At 52.8% G+C, this 27,440-nt stretch overlaps 1 protein-coding gene across 2 annotated transcripts in view; it reads left to right on the top strand.

Moving 5' to 3' along the window:
• The window catches only part of Sardh (sarcosine dehydrogenase), a 57,830-nt gene that overhangs the window by 9,665 nt on the left and 20,725 nt on the right, over window positions 1-27,440 (top strand). For both annotated transcript variants that reach the window (XM_029474635.1, XM_021183131.2), the window contains exons 7-17: window positions 1,985-2,089; window positions 3,194-3,323; window positions 6,829-6,915; window positions 7,159-7,249; window positions 9,264-9,405; window positions 10,487-10,570; window positions 12,562-12,675; window positions 16,812-16,950; window positions 18,481-18,594; window positions 21,943-22,090; window positions 26,014-26,107. In XM_029474635.1, the coding sequence (XP_029330495.1) occupies window positions 1,985-2,089; window positions 3,194-3,323; window positions 6,829-6,915; window positions 7,159-7,249; window positions 9,264-9,405; window positions 10,487-10,570; window positions 12,562-12,675; window positions 16,812-16,950; window positions 18,481-18,594; window positions 21,943-22,090; window positions 26,014-26,107 (1,248 nt within the window). The remainder of the gene's footprint in view (window positions 1-1,984; window positions 2,090-3,193; window positions 3,324-6,828; window positions 6,916-7,158; window positions 7,250-9,263; window positions 9,406-10,486; window positions 10,571-12,561; window positions 12,676-16,811; window positions 16,951-18,480; window positions 18,595-21,942; window positions 22,091-26,013; window positions 26,108-27,440) is intronic.

The raw sequence follows: 27,440 nt of genomic DNA, 5'->3' as shown, positions 1-27,440 counted from the left end.
AGAGCTGTGGGAAGAACCTACTCCTCAGGTGGCCACCAGGGGTCACTCTCTGACCATAAAGGGCTCCAAGAGTGCCAGCCTGAGCCTGAGAAGGTGTAAATGGGGGAGGGAGGCAGTGGATGTGTCCTGGGTTGAGGGTAGACACAGGGTGTCCACTGAGGGGCACCACTCCTCACTCCTAGCTAAAGTCTCCCTCCTGGGAAGCATTAGGACAGCCTGCAGGTTCATTCATTTCCCTCCATGAATCTCAAAATCAGAGTCAAGCTGCAAGGTCCCGGAGTGCCTGTGGATATGCATATGGATAGGGCTCCACTGCTTCAAGACTGTGCAGGGTACAGTCTGGTGTAATGAGAGAGTTCTCAGGACCCATCTCTCCATAGAGAAGGCTCTATGAGTTTAGCCCTGCCGAGTGCTGGGGCTAGGCAGGAGGCAGAGCCAGGTCTCAGACTTGCTTGCCCACTGCTGTGGTTCCACTCTGTGCTGAAGAGAGTCCTAAGGCTGAGGGCTTTGCATCAGGTGTCTTCTTGCCCATGTTAGCTGAGGAAGCTCCCTGCGTGTGCTGTAGGATATTGTCCTCCCATAATATCAGGCTCTGGCTACAGACAAGGGCTCAATCAAGGCTTGGGTGTCCATCTTCTGTGGTAGCTTTGAGAAGCTGCTCTGGTCCTAGCCAGCTCTGCTCTGACATTCTTGTCCCATTCAAGGCATGGTTTGCCCGTTTCTTCATTTTCATCTTCCTCCCATCTGCTTCTGCCGGGAGATGGTTACCCCATGCAGATGCCAAGCCCAGGGCTGAGCCCAGGCTGTGGATTAGAAGTTCACATCTTCCCACTCAGCCTAGGAGGGTGCAGTCATTGTTCTAAGCCTCCAGGTTCCCTTTTCTTCCTTTAACATTTTTATAGCATTCATGCATTTGTGTGTGTGTGTGTGTGTGTGTGTGTGTGTATCTTTGGAGGTCAGAGAATAAGTTATGAGGTTGGTCCTTCTACCATGTGGGTACCTGAGATCAGACATGGGGTTATCAGGCTCAGTGGCAAGCTCCTTTACCCAGTGAGTCATCTCGCTGGGCCAGCTTTCTTTTCCTCTCCCACTCCTCTTCTTATTTGTGCTCATCCTCACTGTCTGGGTCTCATGTAGCTCAGGCTACTCTTGGGCTACTTTTGTAGCCAAGGATGACCTGGAACGGTCATCTTAGCACCACTACGCCCAGTCCATGCAGTGCTGGAGACAGAACTTGCTGAGGATTTCAAATGTGCTGGCAGGCAGTCTACCAACGGAGCCACAGCCTCAGCGCTGTTTCCTTTTCTGCAGCATGGGTAGTAATTGTGTATGGGACTGTGCTGAGGCAGAGCAAGGTGATGTGCTGAGCAAATACTAGCCTCTAGTAGGAGCTCATGAAGGTAGCTGTGGCGATGATGATGTCCAGCAATCAGGCTGACTTCCAGGAGGAAGCAGCCAGCAGTGTTTGAAGCAGCTGGGGAAGAATTGGGGGCAGAATTGGAGTGGAGCCATATTGTCCACCAGAGTAGGGTGGACTCCTGTATGGAGAGAGCAGTGGAGTTGCTGGGCAGACACATGTATGCTGAGCCTAGGAGAGGCAGTACTGAGAGACAGGGACATCCTACTGAGATAGGAGCATGGGCTTCCCTGGCCGCCAGGGGTCTCCACAATCCTGTGCTATTTTGCTCTGGGATTCCTTTATCTTTGGAGTATTCGTGCTTCTGGTGATGGTCCTGGCAGGGCTAACTGTTATTATTTTAAAACAGTATTTAGTTGTCGAAAATATGGCAGTGCTTCTGAAAGCAGTCCTGAACTCGGGCACTGTGAGCAGGGCCTCTTCGACGTGTTCCTGTATGTCTCTTCCTGCTCATCTCCAGTGTAGGCGAAGGTGCCACAGTCCACCCAGAGCTGGGCCTTCCCCAGTGCATGGGGACCAGTGCTAAAGGCTGCTTGAAGCTTGTGGTCTCTCTGCTTTGCCTTCCAGAACATGCCCAATGTCCGGGATCACGATGCTTCTGTCTACCTCCGACTGCAGGGGGATGCCTTGTCTGTGGGTGGCTATGAGGCCAACCCTATCTTTTGGGAGGAGGTAAGACACCCCCGCAAGGGTCCCATGGTAGAAAGGCAGAGGTGCCTCCGCCTCACCCAACTTGAGTGCTTCTGAGAGCTAGCACTCAGCTATACCAGAAACCAGGGTGGGATGGTCTCCCACCTCAGCATAAGGCAAAGCCGGGACTCTAGAAGAACTGAGAAACGACCTAGCCCTTGGTTGGCCAGCAGCAATGATGGACCTTCTGAGGCCTCCCCTGCCCCTCTGCCCCTCTCCATGACCACAGTGAGGAGGACTGTGGCCCCAGGAGGAGGCCCCAGGACTGGAGGACAATTCAGGGAACAACGTGGCTGTCTCATCCAGATGCCCACAAACAGACTGACTAGACAGCGATTCTGGGCCAAATGCCACTTTAGTTCTGGGAAGGGACGGGAACACTAAGATAATGGCCCCTGCCCCAAGCTGTCTGGAGGTAAGGAGTCAAACAGAATTTCACAGGGTTGAGTAGCACAATGTGGGTGGTGACTGCACCCCAAGTCTAGTTAGTAGGTCCTGGATCGTCAAAGAGGTTGGGCTGAAGGCACAGGAGGGCTGGATGGCCAGTTGCTAAAGTTGTAGTGGCCTAGGAGTAGCTCCAGCTTGCCCCTGACATAGGATCCCCTCACCCCCTTTAGACAGGGTCTCTCTATGAAGCTCTAACTGTCTCAGAACTCACTATGTAGACCAGGCTGACCTTAAACTCCCAGTGCCTTCCATCTGCCTTTCTTAAAATCAGAAGCACTGCCAGGAGACCGAGCACGGGGGAGTGGTTGGGAGGGCAGACACATGGAGGGTTTTGAGCAGTTGTGGTAGGTAACTGGGAGCTATTGGAGGCTCTACAGAAGGGTGGGCACTGTATGGTTTGAGAGAATGTGTTAGAGGCAAGAAGCTGGAGTCCAGATGGAGACCACAGAAACAGTCCAGGAAAACTAGATGGGGGATGGGCCCAGGAAGGATTGTGAGCCCACAGGTGAATCCCACCCTTTGTCTAATCTGATCTGCTTCCCTCCCTGGCTCGGGGCTGGAGCTGTGTCATAGGTGGGCCTGGAAGGACCAGTGCTTTTCTCCTGGCTGATTGACAGAGTCTCTGTGCTTCCTTTATAGGTGTCAGACAAATTTGCCTTTGGCCTCTTTGACCTAGACTGGGATGTGTTCACCCAGCACATTGAAGGTGCCATTAACCGTGTCCCTGTGTTGGAGAAGACGGGGATCAAGTCCACTGTCTGTGGTCCTGGTGAGTGGGGAGACTGAACCTGGAGCAGAGGCATTCTTTAGCCAGCCTGGATGCCAGCGCCTTCCTGAGAGGCACCTGTCTCACATTCTCTGGGCTTAGCTAGATGGCTCTTAATTTTCCTCTCTAGAAGAAAACCCAACCTAGCAAGGGCAGCCATGTATCTCTGGGCATGAAGCCCGTCACACTCTGACCTCCACAATGAGACTCTGTAGGGTTAGAGGTAAGCTGGGCATCGAGAGATTCCTGGCTCTCCGGGAGGCTGAGAAGAAGGTGAGTTTAGCGCTCAGACCTTTCTCTTTAGGTTATTTACAGAGTAGCCACCGTTTGCAGGAGGCTAGCCTCTCAATCGAGAGTACTTATCTCCATTAGGTTATCTCCAAGGCACTCCCATGACAGAGTAAACGGGGACAGCCCCATTCCCTGGGCAGGGGTCCTAGACTGAGCTCCATCACCCATCTCTCTGCTTCCTGACTGTGATACAACCTGAAGCTCTGCCTCAAGCTCTCAGTCCAGGGCTTCTCTGCCATGATGGACTGTATCCTTGACCTGTTGTGAACCAAAAGAAACTCTCCCTTAAGTTGCCCTTTGGGGCACCCCAGGCTCCATCCCACAGTGAGGATCCTAGAAAGGAGGCAATGCTGGAAAGTCGTTCATCAGACCCCGCGTCTGATAATATAGTGTGAGTTTCAGGCGGCCACACACCCTTGGGATGAGTGTGGTGCAACGGCCCAGCAGCTCCACATGCCTAGGGCCTGTGTACTTTTTCTTGCTAAAGTCAATCCTTTTCTTGGGCAAGGGGTCCCAGCCTGGCAGGGGAGACACAGGTCTGACTAGAACAAGGAACCTGTCTTAGTTATTTTACATATTACTGTGGCAATATGCCCCCAAAGGGCAACTTAAGGGAGAGTTTCTTTTGGTTCACAACAGGTCAAGGATACAGTCCATCATGGCAGAGAAGCCCTGGACCGAGAGCTTGAGGCAGAGCTTCAGGTTGTATCACAGTCAGGAAGCAGAGAGATGGGTGATGGAGCTCAGTCTAGGACCCCTGCCCAGGGAATGGGGCTGTCCCCGTTTACTCTGTCATGGGAGTGCCTTGGAGATAACCTAATGGAGATAAGTACTCTCGATTGAGAGGCTAGCCTCCTGGGTAATTCTAGATGCTACCAAGGTGAGGAGAAGCAGTATCAGCCATCACAGAGCCAGTCGGTGCTGGCTTGAGGTGGAAACTACACATGGCCAGGTAGAAATGTGGCCTCAGAAGAGTCTCAGCGGTGTGTCCTCCCTTCAATGCTTGAAAGTCAAGTTCAGAAAGATGCAGGATAGCCCGAAGGGATAGGCTGAGCAGTCCAGGTGTGGGAACCCCTGGACACCACAGTGTGTGACCTGGGAGGTAGAGACAGGACACTGCTCAGCAGAGGAAGCATAGGGCTGAGAAGTCACAGGCCGGTGCCAAGCTGGTAGCAAAGGCTTATGGATGAAAGAGGAACCAGGAGGCTAACGGACTTTCATGGGGCAAAGTGGCCAGTCCATTACAGGAGAGACAAAGGGTCCAAGATGGAGGGTGATGTCGCCTTCTGGGGAGTCGAGTCCTCACTGTCTAGGCATGTTTGGTGTCTACAGAGCAGCCAGCTCAGTCTGTAATACCGGGTGCAGTCCCAGGGAGACCAGATGGAATCAGTAGCTAGCCTCCACGAGCAGGCTGAGAGCACGCCTTATCTGGGATGTGGGCGAGGGCTGTGACTCATGTCCCTGCTCAGCCAGAGAGGGACCGATGGTGAGAAACACAGGAAGAATCCCAGGGGGCATGAATGTCCCCAGCGGCTCTCTTTGTCTAATTAGCCTGGAAACTGTCACTCCCCCATGGGGCCCTATTTTGGGGAAGTGTGCTTGCAGAGACAACTTGAGTCTGGTCTCTTAACAGTGACTGTAGGTTTAGGGGTGGAGGTGGGTAGCTCTTCTCCTTGCCAGACAGCTCAGAGTCTTGGGCCTCCGGGTTTTAGAGATGTCCCAGTCCCAGACTCTGGGGAGGTTTAGGACAGATGGAGCTCACTGGCTTAGGCTGAGAATTCAGAGCCAAGGTGCGAGAGAGCTTCTGGGAATTTCTCAGACTTGCCTATGTCAAAAATCTAAGGGACCCTGTACTCCACACTTGCCCCGTTGACCAAAGTTCCACCCCCAGCTCCCACAAATCTGCTTGGGATGCCACGGAACATGTGCAGGGCTGAACCTTGAGAGAAATGCTGAGCTCATTCTTGGCCAGTGTATATAGTGTGGCAGCTCAGGAGACCCTCTGTTTTGGCCTTTCACAGCCTGTATAAGGACCACTTCTTGTTGTCCAATACGATGTCCAGCATTGGCTTTACATGTCTTTGAACTGAGATCCAGGGATGGGCCTTCCGGAGAAGTCTATCTCCACAGGTCTCTCTGTCCCTGCAACTTCCTACTCTTTGAGAGCCTCTTTCCTCTCACTCTGTCTGGTTACCCTCAGCTCAGACGCTCTGCTCATCAGCAGCTCAGGCTCTGAGCACCCTTTGGGGAGCAGGATGGGTGTGTTAGTTTTCTACCTGCGGGTGCTAAGGACCTGGGATTGGATCTGTACACCTTTGCTGAGTGACTGGAGACAGCTGAGCCCAGCCAGCCAGCTTTCTCTTCTGTGATAAAGCATTGGGCAGTAACAGTTCATAGCATACAGGATTGTGGGGAACATCTGGCTTACCTTGGGGTACTTTCTATGAGACGACCTCATTTTCGCTTATTTGACTGTTTGATTTCTGTCTTTCTTGCTGTTCGATCAGCTCTATTGGGTGGAATCTGTCTTGCTTAGAGCTTCCTCCCAGGGCCAAGCATATGATAGGTGGGGTACAGCTGTTTGTAGGTTCACCCAGCCCTGTAGAGTCAGTACTGGGATCCTGATTATTCAAAGAGGAAACAAAGACACAGAGAAGCAGAGCGGCTTGCTTGAGGAGTTAAACAGATGAATTCATGACTATGGCTGCAGTTTCCTCTGATCTCTGAGGCACCCTGGTAGCAAAGAAAATTCATTCATTCATTCATTCATTCATTCAAGAGCACATATGGAGCACTTGGCTAGCCTCCATGCTAAACCTGGGTACATGGCTGTTAGCAAGGTCTAGTCCTCATTCGTAATGTTCAGTGGGCAATGAGTGACACAGAAAGATGGTGGTTCATTGAGGAAAGTTGCAGCACTATGCTGGGTCAGAGGAATGCCACTTGTTGGTAGGACAGTGAAAGTGTTCCTGAGATGAATTTGGGCCCATGGGGTAGAGCTGGTTAGATCATAGGTCAAGTGCTTAAGAGAACAAGGACAGGAACAATCTGGGAGGCTCCCTGGAGGTAACAGTATTATTACCTTGGGTTATAAGGACGGGAAGTTTCAACAAAGGGGGTATCCAAGGGCTGCTTCTGAGTCCCTATTGTCCTAGGACAGATGACTACCTCAAGTGCCTGAGGCCTGCAGCAGTCTGAGGCCTCTCCTTCTTTTCAGAATCCTTCACACCTGACCATAAGCCCCTGATGGGGGAGGCTCCTGAGCTCCGAGGCTTCTTCCTTGGCTGTGGCTTCAACAGTGCAGGTGAGGGGGCATATGCGGGTGAGGCCCCATATCCCTGAGTCTGGGAGGCACTCTCCCATGGTATAGAGATTTGGGGGTGGGGCTGTGTGTGGTGCAGAGTGCAACCCTGCTAGAAGGCAAGTAGCCCCTCAACATCCAAGTATGAGAACAGGGTTCCTGTGGGACTGCCTGGAGATAGGGGCTCAAAGCTGGATGTGGGGGGCAAGGGGAGCAGATTGTAGCCCTGTATTTCCGTCTCACCAGGCATGATGTTGGGTGGTGGCTGTGGACAAGAGCTGGCCCATTGGATTGTGCACGGGCGCCCAGAGAAGGACATGTACAGCTATGACATCAGGCAAGTGTGGTGGCTGGAGTCAGAAAGCAGGGTGGCTGGTTGGGACAGCAGGACACAGGGGCAAGGGCTGTTTTAGGAAGGAACCTTCCTTGAGATCCAGATGATCTCTTGGAAGTGGAGGCATCAAGGGTTGGAAGGGGAGAAGGCAATGGTTGGTAGGTGTCATGGAGGAGCGCCTGGGTTGGACAGTCCGTAGTCTCTGTGTGTCCAGGATCTCTTGGCCTGGGTCCTACCTGACCCACTATCCACACCAATAGGATCCCATCATTCTATGGCAGTCGGGGAGACTGCGGCTAGGGAGACGGGCCCAGCCAGGATCATTGTTGGTGTGAAGGACCAGGAGCTGAGCTGAGTCTGGTGGCTCTTTCTTCAATCCAAAACCTGACATGAGTCAGACTCAACACTGGGAAGGCTTGCCCTGTGGTGCAGGGCAGTCAGCATGGACAGGCTGGTGTGGGCACAGAGAATGACTTTGGGTCTGTGTGGAAGCTCTGGGCACTGAACCATATAGCTTGGGCCAAATGCTGATGGCAGGAGCCTGAAGGCATCGCTGCAAGGGCTCCCAGGCAAGCAACAGGAGACTGCCGTTCTGTCTGACCCAGGCTCCATGACTCATTCATAGAATAGTTATATTGACCTGTGTAGTACAGTCCGTTGCCGGGGCTATACCAGGCACTGCAAGGCACCACAGGGACTGAGCAGCTGGGCAAGAAACTGTTTCTTGGCCTGTTGTGTCTGCAGTTAGTATGTGCTCTTGGCCAATAGTCCCCTGAAGGGACCCAGCTGCCTGTTGACCTGATACAGGGACAGAGTTGGGTGAAGGGACTGCTGGCTCAGCTCAGGATGTCCCACAGCCCTGCCAGCTTGTCTCTTCTTGGCTAGATGAGAACATTGCACCCATGAGGGAGGTGATGTCTGTCGCCACAAAGACAGATGGCCGGCTCTGAAAACCCCAGAATGCCACCCCTACCCAGCTTCTGGCGCTGTGAGGTCTGCTCTATATCCCCTCAGAGACTGTGCAGCCACGCTTAAACTTTCCCTCCTGGAGATGAATGTTCTAGAAATGATACAGCTGCAAGAGGCTTTAGGGAAGGGTCTGTTCATACTCCTCCCACTGCAAAACAGAGCGGGAACGACCTGCCGTCCTCCAGCTGTGTGGTCAGAGGCACAGGGCCATTCTCAGTGCTACCCCTTCCAGCAGCAAGGACCAGATCAGCTGGGATCACCTGTACCTGTGTAGTATACCTGAGGACCCAGTGTAGTGTGTGTGTGTGTGTGTGTGTGTGTGTGTGTGTGTGTGTAAGAAAAACAGAAAGAAGAGAGAGACACAGAGACACAGAGGGAGACAGACACACAGAGAGAGCCGGGGGGGGGGGAGTGTGAACCAAAGCCTGTCTCTCTTTGGTGCCACCTGTTTATAACTAGGTCAAGGACATAATATGCTTCTCCACCTTCACCTCTGAGAGACCCTCAGTAAGGGACATATTTATGTAGGGCAGCTAGCATTAGGTTCTAGGTGCGTCTAGATCCCACCTGCAAGGGAAGGTCCCAGGGCTTCCTCAGCACCAGGGGCCCCCAGACCACAGCAGATGCTTCTCTTAAAGCAGAGCAAATGGGTCCCGTTGTGAAACCACACCCCAAGATGTGTGGCCTTGGGCTACTCCTTCTCTCAGCCACAGTTTCTGCATTTGTAAGATGGAAAGATGGGCCACTCACCTCCCCTGCTGTTGTGGACATATTTAGTCTAAATTAGGGGTAGTATTTAGCATTACACTACATAGCAAAAGACCAAATCTCAACACCTGGGCATCTTGAGCCCACACATATGGTTGCCTTACCCTACCTGGCAGAGATCGATCGTGGACTGGTCTCATGACATCCTTAGCTGTGTTACTTGTGAGAGAGGTGGTTTGTGACTGAGTGAAGAGGCTAACCCTGGCCCAGATTTGGTGCAGGTTGGATCCTTGACAGGCTGTCCACAAGTGGTGATCCATCCTCTTTATATTGGTGGCAGGCGTTTCCATCACTCGCTCACGGACCACACCCGCTGGATCCGAGAGCGCAGCCATGAGTCCTACGCCAAGAACTACTCGGTTGTCTTCCCACATGATGAGCCACTGGCAGGCCGCAACATGAGGAGAGACCCCCTGCATGAGGTATGCAGGCACGGACAACCTGAGGAGCCTGGAGGGCCTTGGGGGTTGGGGTAACAGACACTTGTGGGATAGTCTACTGTAGGGCCGTGTTCCCTGAGGTCTGTGTGGGGTGCTGTGGCAGGGTTGGGTGGAAGAGACTAGTTTCCACAGGGACTTTAGGCCAAGTGGAGAGACAGATGTCCTGAAAGCAGCCTCCGGGTGGTGGAGATAGCTCAGGTGGTGCAGTGTTTGCATGTAAGCATGAAGAGCCCACATATAAAAATGGGCCTTGTGCCTCAGTGATCCCAGCACTGGGGAGGCAGAGGCAGGAGGGTCCTAGCCTAGTCAGTGAGCTGCAGGTTCAATGAAAAACCCTGTCTCATAACACAAGGTGGATGGCACACGGGGACTTCCAAGGTTGTACTCTGTCCTCCACACAGATGTGCACACCACACACACACACACACACACACACACACACACACACACACACACACGGACGGACATGGGCGTCTGCCCCGGGGCTGCAGCAGTGCAGGAGGTGGGGTCTGGGTGGTAGAGGGCATGGTGAGTATGTACAGGCACGTGGCAGAGCAGCCAGGCTGGGCATGGAGAGAGACAGACTTCTCATCACAGTCTTCTTGGGATACCATCTCTGTTTTCTGGAAGACTCAAGATCAGGTTGTCCCTGACAAAAGCCCTGTTGGCTGAAGACAACCACTGTCTTGCTATGTCCTCTTTAGAGCACAGCACAGCACATCCCAGCAGGTCCTCCTCTGGACTGGCACTCTGGGATTGGGACCCACTCTTTGATCTTATTTAACCTCAATGCTCTCCCTATGGGCTCAGTCTCTGGACTATGAGACTAGTGGTTTGGGCTTCAGTATATGTGCTGCTGGGGTGGGGGCAGGGCACAGCTCAGCACATGGCAGCTCATTCTCTAGATTATGGATTCTTGTGAGGCAAGGGCGCTGTGGGAGCTCTGGGGGAGGAGCAGTTACCTGCTTCCTTGAGCACTCTTGGGTATGAGTGGTGAGTGCCCTGGCTCTGTATCCTGTGTGGTGTCTGGCCTTGTGTGATGGGCCCTCTCTGTCTCCACCAGGAGCTGCTTGGACAAGGCTGTGTGTTTCAAGAGCGACAGGGATGGGAACGGCCGGGATGGTTCAACCCCCAGGAAACAGCTCAGGTGAGCGAAGACTCTTGGCCATCGGTTTATGTAACTGGGAGGCCCTGGGCCTCTCATACCCCTTTCCATCTTAGCATCCTCCCAGCCACCCAAGTCAGGCTGATCCAGTGTGCCTCAGGCTGTGGCGACAGGTCAGTTGTCCACACCCAGGAAGCTGAGAGAGTCCTGAGCACCTCAGCGGTAAGTCTCCTTTAAAGGCTTGCTTGCTTGCAGTGGCCCGGCTTTCCACACCCACGTGGGCACGCACTGGATGCCAGCACAGACTCACAGTGTGGACAGACTGGAGGATCCCCCTGAGGAGGAATGCAGGCCCTTTCACACACTGTTCAAGAATGTATATTTGGCAACACCAACTGTTAGCTGCTGTTAGTGGGAGGAACTGTGCCTCAGTGTGTCAGTTTATCCACTGAACCATCCCACACGCTGGCCTCTGGGATGCTGTAGGGGCCTCCCCAGAGCTTCCTAGGAACAGCCCCTGAGAGCAGACCACAGAGGCTTTGAGGCCCACTTGTGTGCAAGTTAACCCTTTCCTGCAGATCAGCCCCATCAAGTTACTGCGTGACCCTCATCCAGCTTCCCAGTTAGCCAGGTCCACGACTCACTGCAGGGCAAACTCAGGGCCTCAGTAACAGGGCCTTTTCTCTCACTGGTCCTGGAGGCAGAGTCGGCAGGGTGGGCTCAGAGCCTCAGTCCTGGAGGTCTTAGGCAAGGAGATACTTAGTGGGATGGGAAGCCTCGTGATCCTCCAATGAGAAGACTTTATATCCTACCCAGGAGCCAGTCTGGAAAACTTTGTAGGGTTAAAGCAGATGGATATTCCTTCTAGGGCCTCAGAGACCAGGGGAAGTATGTTTGACTGGGGAAGGAGAGATACTGGGGAGGGCCTCGAAGATGTCATGGCTGGCAGGGACACTGGGCATAACAGGTTGACTAAGGTAGATCCCCGGTTCCTGGAGTTCAGCTCTTATCCCCAAGAGGTGAGAGAAGCCTACAGTTAGAGTTGCAGCTGTGGAAGAAGAGATTCATAGATTCTTTATTCACCTCTGCAGTGGGGAGGAAGCCACTCAGAGCCTGAGGTCACAGAGGAGGGGGACAAGGAAGGCATCTGACCCATGTGACAGATCTCAGGGGACGGTGGGACAGTGGAGAGGAGCCAGACACTGGCACCTTCCCAGAGTCTCTTAGGAACAGTCACAGACACCAGTCATACCTGCCTAGCTTCATGCCCTGGCTTCTTAGCTTGGTCTAAACCTTGGGGCAAATTTAACCACCTGGAATTCAGATTCCCCATCTGCAGAATGGGTGGCCCTCCTTGGGAGTTTGTGTGGGCACTTTGAGTGGGGATTTCATGACACCATCTCTGTGGTGGTTCCTACCCACACTTTCACCCTTCCCCTGATGTCGTCCCAGCATCAGGTGGAAGCCCTCACAGTTGCCCAAGTTCCTCTCCAGCTCACTTGGTATCTAGTCTTTTCTCCATCCTCCAGTCAGAACCAGTAAGGCAGGGATTAAGCTGTTATCTGAATAAGCATCTTAGTGTTACCTGATCCATTAAAATCCACTAACTGTTCCCCGAGGGAGCTTTATGGAGGACAGGACCAGGCCTGTGTCATGTTCTTCCTCGTATCTGCTTGTGGAGGGAGGAGAGAGAAGGGAGGGAGTGTGTGAGATGCTGTTCTTACTGCTGTGCCCAAATGGCCACAGGATACAGTTAAGGAAGGGGGCCTCTATATCAGCAGGACAAAGCAGCATAGTAGGGAAGACATGGTGGTAGAAACTGAGGCGGCTGGTCGTATTGTGTCTTCAGACAGGACGTGGGGAGCAGAAAGGAAGTGGGACTGGGCTATAAAGTCTCAACCTTCCCCCAAACAGCATCACCAGATGAGGACCAAGTGCTCACTTGTGAGCCTGTGGGAGGCATTTTACCTTCAAGCTACAACAGGGAGGGAAGAGGAAGGCAGAGTGAAAGATGGCCTCATTTTCTGTAACAGGTCCTAGACTATGACTACTACGGGGCCTACGGAAACCAGGCACACAAGGATTACACCTACAGCAGGTTGCTAGGCAATGACTACACCTTCGACTTCCCACCCCACCACCACACGGTAAGCAGCCTGAGCTGGGCCCACAGCTGCCTTCTGTCCCTCCTGTAGGGGCCTCTGCTGAGCTGTGTGCGCATGCGGGGTGTGTGTGTGTGTTTGTGTGTGTGTGTGGTCATTTCTGCAGCACATGTCGGGGGGGGGTTGCTTTCTGAGGGGCTTCTGCTTGCTACAAGTTCACAACCTCTCTAGCTAGCAGTTTTGTGGGACAATGTAATGTTTTTCTTTCCCTCTCTACTCTGCACTATAATTTTGCCAGCAGTCAGGTCTGAGGGTCCTTCAGTATTGCTGCTGGAGGGCAGCAAAAGGCAGGATTGAGGCCGCTGGCTCAGGTAGCTGTCTTTTAAGGTTTCTTTTCTTTCTTTCTTTTTTTCTTTGAGACAGGGTTTCTCTGTATAGCCCTGGCTGTCCTGGAACTCACTTTGTAGACCAGGCTGGCCTTTCTTTTAAGGTTTCTATTGATAAAACACAATGACCCAAAGCAACCTGAGGGAAGGGGCTATTCCAGCTTTCAGACTGTAGTCCATCATGAAGGGCAGTAACTCAAGGCAGGAAGCTGGAGGCAGGAACTGTAGCAGAGGCCATGGAGGGAAAAACCTTACCGGTTCACTCCTCACACTTTACTTAGTCTGCTTTCTTATACAATTTAGGGCCACCTACCATGGGTGGCACGGCACAGCCCTCTCTGAGCTAGGCTTTGCTATATCCATCGTTAATCAAGAAAATGTCCTACAAGTTTGTTTATAGGCAACCTGAATGGAGATATTTTATCAACCAAGGTTTTTCTTCCCAGATAACTCTGGAGTAGGGCTAGAACAAGGTGGGCTTGCTGGCCCTGTGCGCAAGGCCACTGGAAGGACAAAGTAGGAGAGACCAGGGCTGGGATGACGGCAACATTAGAATCTGTTCATTGGCTCAAAAAGTGGGCAGGTGAAGCTGGCCAGACAGTTTGTGGTCCCCCCCAATATGCTTGGTTCTCTGCCTATAAGTTTTGAGGTGCTGAGTCTTAGGGGCCAGGCATCTCTGCAGCAGCATGTATCCCACAGGCAGGTCACACAATGAGCAATGGTAATGTCCATACCACGCCTCCCAGCTCCTTTGAGAATTACAGTTGTCTCTGGGCATGTCACTATGCTAGAGGCACCTGTGATCCCATGGATGTGATGTGTCACTGTGCATTTTAGGTAGGTGCAGAGCCAAGCTCTCAACCTGGCCCTAGACTGTGGGCAAAGCATCAGGAGAATATCAAGCATCCAGGGAAGGGTTTTCAGGCAGGGACTGCCATCAGGCCCCTCACTGTCAAAGTCACTGGTATCTGTGTCTCTCCAGACTCGCATGGCATGTTGTGGCCAATGCTGAAGGCAAAGGCCCATTTGTTCCCAGCACTCTCCCCTAAGGTTCTGCGACAAGCAGATATTAAAGCAGGTCAGAGCTCTCTGAGGTGATTGCAAAAGTCAGGAGCTCCACAGAGCAAAGCAGTTGCAGGGCCAGCTCAGTGCTCGGTCCTCACAACCCCCTCAAGGGAGTACATGGTTACGTCTGGCACCTCGGCACCTGCAGCTCCTACAGCCTGTGGGACTCCTGGCCCTGGAGAGTGTGGAAGCTTGGGGAAGATGCCAATTTGGCTTAGCAGCTCCATCCAGCCTCCGCAACTGCACCAGAGACAGTCCCGGCGCATGAAACACACACTTGTTCTCCACATTGGCAGCTTCCCCAGCCAGGCAGACAGCGAGTGTCAGCCTAGGGAACTGTTTGGGTTTGGGTCAGCAGCTCTCACAGTGCCAGAAAAGACACCTCAAAGCCTGGTGGACAGGGAGCGATCCTTAATGATGTCTGGAGAGAGGCAGAAGAGCTGGGGCCTCAGGAGGCAGCATGCTGTGCCAAGGTCTGGCGTTTGCCCAGAAGCCAGTTGCAAGGTCTAAAAGGCTGGCTTCTATGCCCAGCTCAGCCATGGGTGTGGCACTGGAGACCTCCACTGTCACCCTTGTGATGAGGGGCTCTTTGTGGCCATGCTAGGAGCATTTCTGAGGCTTTTCCCTGTACTGCTATGAACTCCGGAGCCCTGGGGATACCAAGAGTTGGTAACAGCCATCTCACTACTGATGAACAGAGGACGACAGGTCCAGCTTCCAGACACATTGGCTGTCCAGCCCATAGCAGTGGCTCCCACCACCGCTATCTGTATCCTCAGTAATGAAAGTAAGGTTGGCACAGCTGAGCGGTGCCTCAGAGGAGGCAGCGAGAGGTGTGTGCTTCTTTTCGTTGTTAACAGCTTTATTGAGACATAATTTCCACAGCACCCAGTTCATCTATATGAAAGCTTTCCATTCACTGTACCCAGCAAGTTCTTGGGGGCAGCACCATTTCTCCATAAGGAAGCCCCACAGTCACCAGGAGTCACCCTGACTCTATCCCCAACACAGGATCACTAAGGGACCCTGTCTTGAGAGGAAAAGATGGAAATTGATAGCTTAAGACACCCAATGTTCGCTGGCCCCCGCAACTTCATATTGGCACAGCCCATACATGTACATGCACCATGCCCACATACAAGCCTAAAATAAATACATATCCTGGATGTGAGTCCCTTGTTTGATTGATGCGGAGTTCATAAGAGTTTCTCCCATTCCCTTTTTGCTGTCATTATGGAACCATTTGCAACACAAACTAATTCTTTTGTGTAAATGTATAAGGTTTTGATGATGTCCAATTCATCTCTCAGTCTTGTGTGGCATATGCCTTCAGCATCATGTCTAAGAGTTGGCTGGGGCCACACACACACACACACACACACACACACACACTTCTGAGTTTTCTTCTAAGGGTTTGTCATTTGTCTGGAGTCTTGTGCATGGCACAATGAAGTGTTCAAATGTGATTGTTTTGCTTGTGGGCATCCATTTGCTGAGAGGACTCAGTATCCCCATGGAATTCTCCTGGGGTTCTCGTAGAAAAAAACCCAATCTCCGCCAACATCATCAGGGAGATTTCCAGACAGAGCTCTGCCCCACTAGGACACATCTCCATTACCAGCTCAGCCCGACACTGTTTTGTCTGCTGTATTTTTTTTTTCTTTCCCCAGAAAATGTTGGCTATTTTGTCTACTGTGGTCCCCCTCCCCCTGCCCCAGCAAGTGCTGGAATCAGGCAGTGAGACTGCATCAACTCGGTTCTTCTTTTTAAAGATTGTTTAGCATAGTCTGTGAATTCCATGTGAATTTTAGTGTGAGCTAACCTCCTGCAAAGGACCCAGCTGAGGCTGTGGTAGGGACTGGGTCTGATCTATAGATCAACCTAAGTGTGTGGTCACTTTGCCACACACTTATGGTATCTTCCCATTGGTTTTGGTCATTTTTTTTCCTAGGGCCTGAGGAGATGGCTCAGTCAGTAATGGGCTTGATGTGCAAGCACGAGGAGCTGAGTTCGGATTCCCTAGACTGGACATAAAAAGTCAGGTCCTGGAGAGGCAGAGACAGGAGGATACTGACCAAGCCAGCCTCGCCAATCAGCAAGCTTCAGTGTCAGTGAGGGACCCTGTCTCAGGAAGTAACACAGAGAGCAACTGAGGGACACACCAGTTGTCAACCCATGGTCTCCACACTCAGAGGGCGTACACACACACATACACACACACTTAACTTTTTATAATAAGAACTTTGCATTTCTGCTGACAAGCTTACTTTATTTATTTTTATTGCTTTGGGGGCTATGAAGAAAGAATGGCTCTCTTGGTTTCCCTGAGGACTGCCCCATGTTAATGCACAGACCTGTAGTAGGTTTTGTATATTGGCTGTCTTTCCTTTCGCTTTTGCTTACTTTCTCTCTGGTTTCTTGAAGAGGAAGGCTGCATCTCTAGCTTGGACTTCTGGTCCTCCTGCCTCTACCGCCCTAGTCCTGTGCTCCTATACCTGGTTTTTAGGGCAGTTCTTTTGAACGACAGAGCATACTTCTGACTTGGTGCCCAGTGTCCTCTGTGTGCTTTCTGTTCTAGAGAACAGTGTGCTGTGGTGGCCCCTGAGCTGGGATGACTGAGACTGGGAGGGCAGTGGGAAGGAGGCTCTGGGCAGATGTGTCAGGAAAGGCCCAGCCCCATGTCCCCAGGGGCAGAATCCCGCAAAGCCTGTCCTCCATTGGGCCTTCCAGATTCAGAAGGAATGTCTGGCCTGCAGAGGGGCTGCTGCTGTGTTCAACATGTCTTACTTTGGGAAGTTCTACCTGCTCGGGGTGGACGCCAGGAAGGCTGCAGACTGGCTCTTCTCAGCAGATGTCAACCGACCCCCAGGTACTGGGCCCAGAGTGGGATGATGGAGCAGGCCTGCTGTTCTTCCCCTGGGTCTAACCAGTCTACTGTCTGCCCCTCTATGCCCTGTCACCAACCCCAGGGTCTTCCCTCTTTTCCATCTTTTCTTCTTTCCCCTTCCTGGACCCCTTCCCCTTTTGCTCACAGAAGGGAAGCAGGGCCACAAGTACTCAGTGATGCCTCCTGACACCCGAGCCCTGTCACTGCCCCCCCCCCCCACTATCGTGGTGCTTTCCCTGCATGGTTGCCAGAATTAAAAATCCATAATGCGCCGGGCGGTGGTGGCGCATGCCTTTAATCCCAGCACTTGGGAGGCAGAGGCAGGCGGATTTCTGAGTTCGAGGCCAGCCTGGTCTACAAAGTGAGTTCCAGGACAGCCAGGGCTATACAGAGAAACCCTGTCTCAAAATCCATAGTGCTAAGTTAAAATGTAATTTTGCGTAAATAATGAACCTTTTTGTTGTGGTGTATCCTATGAAATATTTGGGATAATCAACTTTTTTTGTCACCCGCCCACCCCGCTGTCTTACTCATCCACCCACTCGTCCTCATCTTCATCCATCCTTGTCTCTGATGCTACAGGTTACACCCTCTGTCCTTTCTTTGTGTGTGTGTGTGTGTACACATGTGCACGTGGCACTCAGAGGGCAGTCTTGGGTGTGACCCCTCAGGAACCATCCATCTTGGTTTTTTGAGACAGGGTTTCTCACTGACCAGGGAACTCATCAAGTAGGCTAGGTTGGTCATCAGTGTGCTCCAGGGACCTCGCTATCTGCTTCCCCAGCACTGGAATTCCAAGTGTGATCACTATGCTTGGCTTTTTCACGTGACTCCAGTGGTTTGAATGTACGGCGCCATCTCCCCAGGCCTTAACTTTCCTCTTTTTGTAAACAGCCCTACTAGATGGGAGCCCATCTCAATAACCTTGCCCCACACAGGGTTATAAAGACCCTACTTCCAAATAAGGTTTTACTCACAAGTCTTTGGGGTCAAACCTCTAACCTGTCTATATGTGGGGCATGATTCAACCTATGACACCCTGTGTGCAACCAGTCAGCAGCCCGGCAGCCCCATGTGCAGCTGGGTTTTGCTCTTGTGAATTTTCCATCAGCTCTACCCATCTGCTCACCCCCTCTACCACCATCTGACTTTCATCCCTTTCTATGAGGCTTTTCTCTACCTATCTACTCACCCCAGGGGCCCACCCATCTACCCATCCTACTCGCCTCATCCACTCCTCTACCTGCCCACGGTTCATCTACATGACCACTTACCCCATCAGGCACACTGCTGTGGGTGACAAGGATGGGGAGGAGGGAGGAGCCAGGCAACCATTTTCAAAGAAATCCCTCCCCAGATGACAACCATGGATGACCTCATCAGTAATCGGGTTGGTTGTAATAGAGTCATAGGGTAGGAGGCCTTATGAGGGAGACCTCATATCATGGGGTCCTTCTGGCTTTGAGGAGGGACGAGTTTTGGTGGAGCTCACATCTGAGTCCTTGTTGCCAGGCTCAACAGTGTACACATGCATGCTGAACCAACGGGGAGGCACTGAGAGTGACCTGACTGTTAGCCGCTTGGCTCCTGGCACCCAGGCCAGTCCCCTGGCCCCTGCCTTTGAAGGTAAGGTTGTCATGAGAAGCAACACTGGCACAGATGTGACCTGCTCAGAGGACTGGCAAGTCACCAGTGGCCAGAAGGTCAGGGAGGGTTATCCAGGATGACTATGTAATTACCTGTCATGGCCAGTCATGGTCAGGACCTGGAGATTAGCGGTCTCATTTCAGGCTAAATGCAGGCTATGTTCGGGTGGCTGTGCTGTCGCTCTGAGCACTCTGTAATTATGCCTTTGAACCTGTTGGTGTTGTGGCATGTTGGAGCAGCCTTGGCGTTGGGTGCACTGAGCCCAGCTGCCCAGGTTAGCATCAGCCCAGGGCAGGCTACATCTCCCACTCAAAGCTTAGTCTCTTCCCACCCTGCCATCTGGGCTAGTCCCAGCCTGTGAGCCACTGCCAGTCTCAGGCCTGGAAGGTCCTGTGATGCTTGGCTCAGTGCCCACTATGTGTCCTTCCGCTCTTCCTTGCACACCCATAATGACAGGCAGCTCAGCACTTAATATAGCTTACACAACTTTAACTGTTATATCTACACAAGACTGCCTCCTGTCACCCCAACCCTGGATCCTAGCTGTCAGTTCCCTCAGGGCCAGCTCCGCCTCCTGTCCTGTGGCCTATGTCTACCAGGAGAAGAGAGGGAATGGCTTTGCCTAAGAAAGGCATTGGTACTTCGGGAGGAGGTATCAACTGTGTGACTCTCTGAGCTGCTATCCAACAGGCTGACAGTGGGCAGTGCTGAGCCATGTGGAGATCTAGCTACTTCCTTGCTGTCCTCCCTATTTGTGTCTTAGTGAAAAGTAGTGAAGCCCCCCCCCAGGGGGAGGGGCAGAGGGGGAGAGGAGGATGCTCACAAGGAGTCAGTCCCCTTATCCCTGTGTGTGATGTGGCCGAGGCCTGACTTAGCTGGGGGTTAAACTCGGACCAAGCCCATCCCAGCAAGTGCTTTATCCTAGAGCTGCATCCTCACCACCCTTTCTTGTAATTTTAAAATTTGAGACCTTAGCTCTCTGAGCCTCAGTTTCCCTACTTGTGAGATGGGGCCTGGTGAACCTACCTAGCCAGCTGCTATGGGAATGAGTAAGAGCTGAGAGGAGCCAGGAGGTTGTCTGCAGTCCCCCAAGCCTCAGATTCCTTATCTTGGCAACAGGGACCTTGCTGGAATCTGCCCCCAAAATGCCTTGTGATAAATTCCCTTGTACCTCCCACCTGGTGCACAGTTCCTGGAGCTGAGTGCTTGGGGAAGACATACACCCAGGAGACGTGACCAGATGATCCAGTGAGCCCCAACTCCTGGAGGCTGTGCATCCCAGAGACACCCCAAAACAGTAGAGAAACGGCTCCTGCACTGACACAGGTCCCGTGATGAATATGTATCTCATTAAGGATGTGTATATTTAATATGCATGTTAATTATGTATGTGACTCAGAGCTCCAGTAAGTCAAGAGAATGTGACAATTTACATGTGATCAAGGCTGTGTAGCAAGCAGCTGTCAATCTTGGAAGCAATTTTAAATTATCTTTATTCATCTTTCTTAATATTATAAAAGGTGTACTTGCTTGTCAGAACACACCGACATAATGAAAATGGCATCTAAGACCTGCCACCTACAAAGCTTATCTCACACCTGGAAACGGTAGAGAGGAGCCTGGGGTGAGCCTCTGCCCCGGCTCATGTGGATCTGCCTTTTGCCATGTCTAGGGCCCTGCATTGTCTCTATAGAGCAGCCTAGTGGGGATGGTTGCTCAGGGCAAGCAGGCACATCACTGACAATAGGTAGGGAACTCAGGCTGGTAACAGAATGTAGGCTGAAGTATACGAGCGAGAGCGAGCGAGTGAGCGAGAGAGAGAGAGAGAGAGAGAGAGAGAGAGAGAGAGAGTCATGGTAGGAGATTCTTTGGCCTGGTGTTGAGGACACTGTCCAAAATTCAAGCATCCTCTGGGAACTTCACAGGGAACCTTCTGCTTGTGATCTCTCTCTCTCTCTCTCTCTCCCTCCCTCCCTCTCCCTCACGTTCTCCCTTTCCTTCTCCCTCCCCTTTCCTCTCCCCCTCTCCCCCTCTCCCCTCTCTCTCTCTTTATCTCTTCTTTTCTTTCCTCTCCCCTCCCTCCCTCTCTCCCACCTCCATCTTCCTCCTCTCTCCCCCCCTCCCCTCTCTTCCCCTCTCTTCTATCCCCCAGTGCCTCTTTCTTAAGAGGAGGAAGGGAGTGAGGCTTTGGTGGGCCCTGACTGGTGCTCTGGTAGCATTTTGCCCCTGAAGGCTCCCTGTGCTGGGGCCAGGCCCATTGTACATGGGAGAAAGGAGAGACTCAAAACATGAGCAGATATTGTAGTAGGACAGGCTGGTCAGAGCCTGTGTGCCTCCCAAGACTGCATCCTTCCATGGATATGTGTGTTCCCGTGAGGTGTCTCCAAAATAAAGGTGTCAGACTTGAGGAAGCAGGCCTCTGCCCTCCCATGGCTCAGAGGAGACTCTTCAGGGTGTATCACTGCTGAGAGGAGTCTGGATGGAGGGACAGGTACAGTGCTTGGGTTTGGTTGTCATAGATTCAGACTACTTCTGAGCTCTGTAGGGTGAGGAGTGGGATGAAGAAGGAAGTCAGAAAGATGGGGTGCACATAGAAGTCTCCCACCCTGCCTCCCCTGTGCCAGGCTCCACCCACTCAGGTCCAGGGGGTGGTAAACACAATGAAAGGTTCAGGGATACCTGACTGCCACAGGTCCTGGCACCCTTGCCAATGACAATTCTGTGAACCCTGAATCCCAGATGGGACCAGGAGGTTGGTGAGCTTGTTTACTGGATCTAAGGCCACAGAGTTGTCCAAGGTCATTAAGCTCTGAGGCAGCATTTTCCCAGAATTCCTGGTGGAAGTGAGCTGATGTCCAAGGGCAGAGTCCCAGGGCCAGTGTGGCTCTGTAGATGTCCATGGCTATAGGGACAGTGGGTTTCATGTATTCCCAGCACATGTCTCCTCTCGGAACTTCGGTCTCCTTTTCTGAAGCCTGGGGGAGTTGCTCACTCTGGATTAAGCTCTGTGTGAAGGCTTCAGAACGGCAGAGGCAGGGAGCCCAAGGATATGGGGTGTATTATGATGGGAATTATAAGGACATGAGACTCAGGAGGGAAAATACTTGTCTGAGTCCACTTTTACCCTAGTGGTTGAGGCAGGATAGATGCCCCCTCTCAGACCTGGAGGCACCAGAGTTTTAACCATTTGTCTAAGAAGCAGGAAGAGGCCCTTGATATTGCCCATTGGCAGAAGGAAGCTATACACTTTCCTCAGTGAGAGTCTGGGGTCCCTCACTGTGTTCCCTGTTCCAAGGTCTTGTTCTAAACCTGTTGCTTCTCCTCCAGGGGATTGCTACTACCTGGCCGTGGGTGGGGCTGTGGCCCAACACAACTGGTCCCACATAAACACAGTGCTACAGGACCAGGAGTTCCGGTGCCAGCTTATGGATAGTTCTGAAGATCTGGGCATGCTCAGTATCCAGGGCCCAGCCAGGTGAGAGAGGATCAGAACCTGATACCTGGGTTATCTGGGTCCACCTAGGCTCCAGTCCCTCCAGCCCAGCTCATGGGCATAGCCACTCCTCTACATGTTGGACACTCTGCTGACTTGGGACTGAACAATTTTCAAAGTATCAGTCTTAGGCTAGCCCTGTACCGGGATCAGCTTGACTTTATAGCCTTGTGTTCAGTGAAGACTCCGCGGAGGACCTATTCCCATTTGTAAATGGAGAGGTCATCCCAGGTGGATGACCCTGGTCCTCTCTATAGGCCAGACAGGGTCGTCCGCCATTCAAGTACCCTGTAAGGGAGCCTTGTTTTGGATGCAGGAGGAATCCTGTAAGGATCCCTGGGTGCTACTGAGGGTCTCAGGCACAAGGATGTGTAGCAGGTGTGCACCTGGAAAGATAACTCTGGCAGAGCTTGGGGGGAGGGGCAGGATAGGGAAACAGGAAGGAAGAACGAACAATGCATTGTGAACAGCCACCAACTAAGTCCAGCCAGTTGTGGAGCTGACCTGGCCTCCACTGCTGATGCTGCTCAGAGACCTGTGGAGGAGGGTGGGGGAAGGGAGAGGCAGAGGGCGGGGGAGCTGCTCTGTTGCTGTGATGGAGTATCTGTAAAACAGTTAACTAAGGGATGAAGGGCTTGTTTTTAGTCATAGGATCAAGGGGCAGGGGGACAGAGACACAGAGAGAGAGAGAGACAGAGACAGAGACAGAGACTGAGAAGGACAGACAGATTCAAAGGGATAGGGGAAGGATGGGGTGGGGAAGAGGAGAGAAAGAGCAAAAGGGGAAAGAAGAGGGAGAGCAGGAGATCATGTGACAAGGGCTTATTACTTTTCCTTTTGTGTTCTATCTGATGCCCATGCTACCTACATTCAGAACTCCAGGGAACACACTTGGATGCTCTCCCTCTGAATCTCCTAATTTCCCTCCAGGCCAAGCAGGGGGATGTACGCGGCTGACGTCCCAGGTGGCTGTGAATGTTCTTTTTCTTACTGATGGAACAGAGGTGGAGACATTTGCCAGGGCCACACAGTTTCTGGGAAGGGAGGCAGAAGGACATGGGGAAACCTCTTGACCTTTCAGGTGTTCTCATATCCTAATCAACACACTAGTCACCAAGTCAAACTGCCGTGAGAAGCTACACCTTGGTAACCAGCAGGGCCTGCCATGTGCTGCCCAGAGATGGACCCGTGCTTGGTGCTTGGTGGAGCCCCTGAGCCTAGATGGGAAGTGGAAGAAGGGAGAGACAGGAAAGAAGGGAGTCACTTCTTGGGGGTAGGGACCCCAGGGGATCAGTATGACAAACTTGGTTGTTTGATGGCATCTCTTCCTCCCTGGGTATCCTGCTGGGACTCTGGCTAGTGTGCTTAGACCTTACCCTGGTGTCTATTTTCTGGCACCTTGGAGTTAACCAAACCAGTCACTTCTTGCTGAGTCCAGATCCTGCCCACTGCTCTGAGAGCAGGAGAGGCACCAGGTGAAACAAGCCTTTGCTGAGCCTTCAGGGAGGCCAGGAAGAGGGAGTGGCAGGGTGTTGTGGACAGCACGGCAACCGGTGGGGGCACGAAAACCATTTACTCCAGAATTTAGAGGGCTTAGCATCTGGCTGTAGGGGCCAGTGGTGCTGTGGGCATGGCTTTCAATACTCCCCCTGGGTGGGGGAAAGCCCAGATGTCAACCTGCAGGAGTAGAGTTCTACCTGCTGCATTAGAGGCCCTGCCTGGCCCAAAGGAGACTCCAGCTTCATTGCATACTGACCTTGGACAGGAACAGGCTATTTTTAGAGTGAGGGAGGCCAGTGGGTGAGGCGAGATGGAAGGAGTGAGGATACCAGGCAGTCTGATCAAGATGCAGCCCCAGGGAGCAGCTGGGGGGCAGCCTCCAGGCTGGCAGCTCCCCACTCTCCAACCTCTTTCTCACCTCTTCCGGAAGGCTCTCCTGTTTCCCATATAAGTAGTGATGTCACTAGCTCAAATCAAGCAAGCCTAGCTCCTAAGCTACGTGGGGAGCACTTAGCACAGCACCTGGGTTCTGGGAGGTACCGTACAGCAGCTGCCGAGCCTTCACTTGGCTCTTGACCCTGCTGTCAGCTGTATTTCTCAAGTTGATGAGCTTCATTCAGTTCACACAGCTTCCTGTAGTTGCTGGGGGCACACAGAGCTATGTGGGATGGCCACAGTTGTCACTCAGCATGAGCCCCAGGTGCTAGATACATGGTTTTGTGATTCTATGAGGGTTCTCTAAAGCTCCATTTGGCAGCCACGGCCAAGGCCCAGGAGGTGCTGGGACTGGCCCCTAGGACTCCAGCTGGACTCTTTCCCCAGGCCACCTGTTCTCCAATGAAGGACTATAACCTTGGCAGACCTGGGTGGCTGTCCTCTGGGGCTGTCACCCCAGCCTTCGTCGCAGTCCTTCAAGCCCCACTTTAGAGGCTGTATGTAGTGGCATCTATGCCTCATGAGGAAGAAAACGCAGCTCTGTATTCTATCAGACTACCTCTCTGCTGTGTGGCTGCCCTGGGGCTGTGGGAGCCTGGGTTCTAGGAGGTCTAGAGGCAGCAGAGCAGAGCTGAACCTCTAGGGCTAACACCACGTGGGGCTGGGGTTACATAAGGATCTTGGCAGAAGGCAGTGGCTGAGCACCTCAGGCGGGCGTGGGTGGCAGCTCCCAGCTCTGTGGGGTGGGGATTTGGGCTGGCTGCACTTCTGAGCACTTGCCGCAGCCCCCTGGGACCCCCTTATGGTTAGAAGTGGGCGTGTCTCCAGGCCTAGGGTACTTGCTCTTCTGCCTGTGTTGAGCCCAGATGCTTGCAATTGGCATCACTAGCCAGATAATTGTGTTCAAGCAGTAGGCGGTGTAGGGTCCTGTTGCCCTGGCTTAGAGGGCTGGGCACAGCAAAGGGAGAGGAAAAATGGTAGACACCTCTGTAGTCACACAGGGACCCCTGGGGAGGGAATCCAGGGGCACTGCCTAGAGGAGGTGACTGCTGGATGGGTCAAGAGCTGAAGGGTGACAGAGGAGCAGGGCTGGAATATGGAGGGACACAGGAGAGGTGACCTGGGTGGGGGTGCGTGGGCTTTGTGGTAGGTGGGCTTGGGGCGTGGGCCTGCAGGATCTTGTCTGTTTCACAGCAGCAGGGCCTGAGCTGGGCTGCAGCAGAGTGGGGAGGTGAGAGAGGGAGACTGGCTGAGGCTGGTGCAGAACAATAGAATGTAACTCAACGGCACAGCTCAGAGTAGCAGTGGACATGTGAGGACGGAGCGTAATGTGGTTTAAAAACGCAGTGGCCACAACAGTATGAGTCACTGTGATGTGACATGGTTTGAAGAAGATGCGTCCAGTGCTCTAAGGACACCCCGCCATGAGCACTAGGTATGGCCCTGTTCTCATGTCCACCAGGCTGGGACTCTAATCTCTCTACCTCCTTGTGATTCCTGTGAGGCTGAGACCCACTGCAGGCAGGCAGGATTCTTGGGTTTGGTTGGGGGATGCACCAGGTGATGGTGGCGGTGGCAGTGACAGCAGTGGTGGTGGTAATGGAGGTGGAGGAGCAGCACAGTGTCCTATGCTCCCTGCTGAGTCCTGTCTACTCACCACAGCTTGACTCTGCTATATAAAATAGAGGCACCATTGCCAGTTCCTCACAGTGACCACCATTGTGACTCAGGTGGGACCCAGGGTGCTTGGTGGTTGAATAACTCTTATTTTAGTTGGCCATCCTGTAGCGAGAACTCACCTATAGTCCGGCTTCCCTGACAGCCCACAGGAAGGTGGCTTTCTCATATGGTGGCACTTGTGGCCTGTACCTACCAGATTGTCTAGATTTATTGTCTTCCTCCAGCTGGTATTGGCTCACTGGCCAGGAACACCTGAGGTTGTGACTCACAGACTCTGTTCTTGTTCACAGCCGTGACATTCTGCAGGATGTGCTTGATGCTGACCTGAGCAACGAGGCCTTCCCCTTCTCCACCCACCAGCTGGTGAGAGCCGCCGGGCACCTGGTAGGTAGCAGTGACCGTCAGCCTCTGGGGGCTGGAGTGCGGTGGCGGCAACTTTTAGCAAAGGTCGGGTGGGCCTGGGAGTCTGGTACTTTCAGGCAAGTCTCTTTATCTCTCTGGGCCTCAACTCCCAAGGTCCGTCAGAGATGCTGGCAGCTAGCCTGATCCTGGAGGGAGCTCAGAGAGGCATGATGGCATCAAGATGCAGTGCCATGTGATCTCCTCCTGGTGCCTGGCAAGTGACAAAGCCTAGCTCTTCCGTGGTTATGGCTATCATCTTCATCAGGGTCCCCTGGGACTCCAGGGGCTCTCTGGGAGACCCTGGGTAGGGACTCTGGTCCCTAGCTCCTGGCTGGCCCCTGCCATTTCCTAGGCCTCAGACTCCTGGCTGGAGAATACACGTGCTTTCCATCTGGGATTCTCAAGGCTGATGGAGAGGGTGATGATGCCCTATACCAAGTATCATTATCCCCTCCCAGGGGGAGATTAGAGATCCTGACCTCTGCCCATAGGTCCCGGCAGTGCCCCCTAGTGGTGACTCTGAGAGGTGTGTCCTGGCTTGCCCACGAAGGTCATCCTGGATCACTTATTTTCTGCAGCTTTTGCAGGGTCCCCAGGCTGTGCTGCATGAGTGTTACTTCCCTAGACTGAGTTTAGAGAATCTGGATGTCTTGCCCAGGTTTCCCAAATGACAATGCCCCCCAAAACAAAGATCTGTGCACACACATGCCTGCAGCGGGGCAAGGACACTGTTAGGCATGTCCTGTCCTCTCTACTTGGCCATCTCTAGGGTTTTTTTTTTTTTTTTTTTTTTTTTTTTTTTTTGTGGAGAGATGTGGAGGGCTATCAGTTGGGGAATGAGATTCCTGCCCCACAAAGGGGCCAGACATCCTGGGACCAGGCTGGAACCTGTCAGCAAATAAACAGAGTGGCGCTGAGTGCTAAGGAGGATGCTGCCAGTGAGAGCGGGTGATAAAGGCCGCCACGTGGGCTGCACTCCACCTCCCCTCTGGAAGCTGCACCAGGGTTCAGGAAGTGGGGTGGGGGTTCTCTGTCTAGCTTGTTTCCTGCTTCATTAGTGCAAAGCTGCTTGCTGGGACCAGGGAGGGTAGGCGCTCTGAAAGACTAGTGGGGTGGGGTCCTAGGACATGGCAGCCTCCAGACCTTCAGACTCTAGCTTGGGTTGTTCATGAGGGCATCCTGGTGACATTTGTGTTGGTATATTCAGCATCCAGAGTCCAGTTTTGATCAGGGCTGGGTTCTGCTGTGTGGAGGAAAGGAAAGCTGTGTCCGGCTTCCACTGTGCTGAGGCTTGGCACAGCCTCAGCCTGTGTGT

This window comes from Mus caroli, chromosome 2 (assembly GCF_900094665.2).
Source record: "Mus caroli chromosome 2, CAROLI_EIJ_v1.1, whole genome shotgun sequence".
NCBI classification, from domain to species: Eukaryota; Metazoa; Chordata; class Mammalia; order Rodentia; family Muridae; genus Mus; species Mus caroli.
The sequence above is the reverse complement of the archived record's forward strand: the minus strand, read 5'-3'. Positions and strand labels throughout refer to the sequence as shown.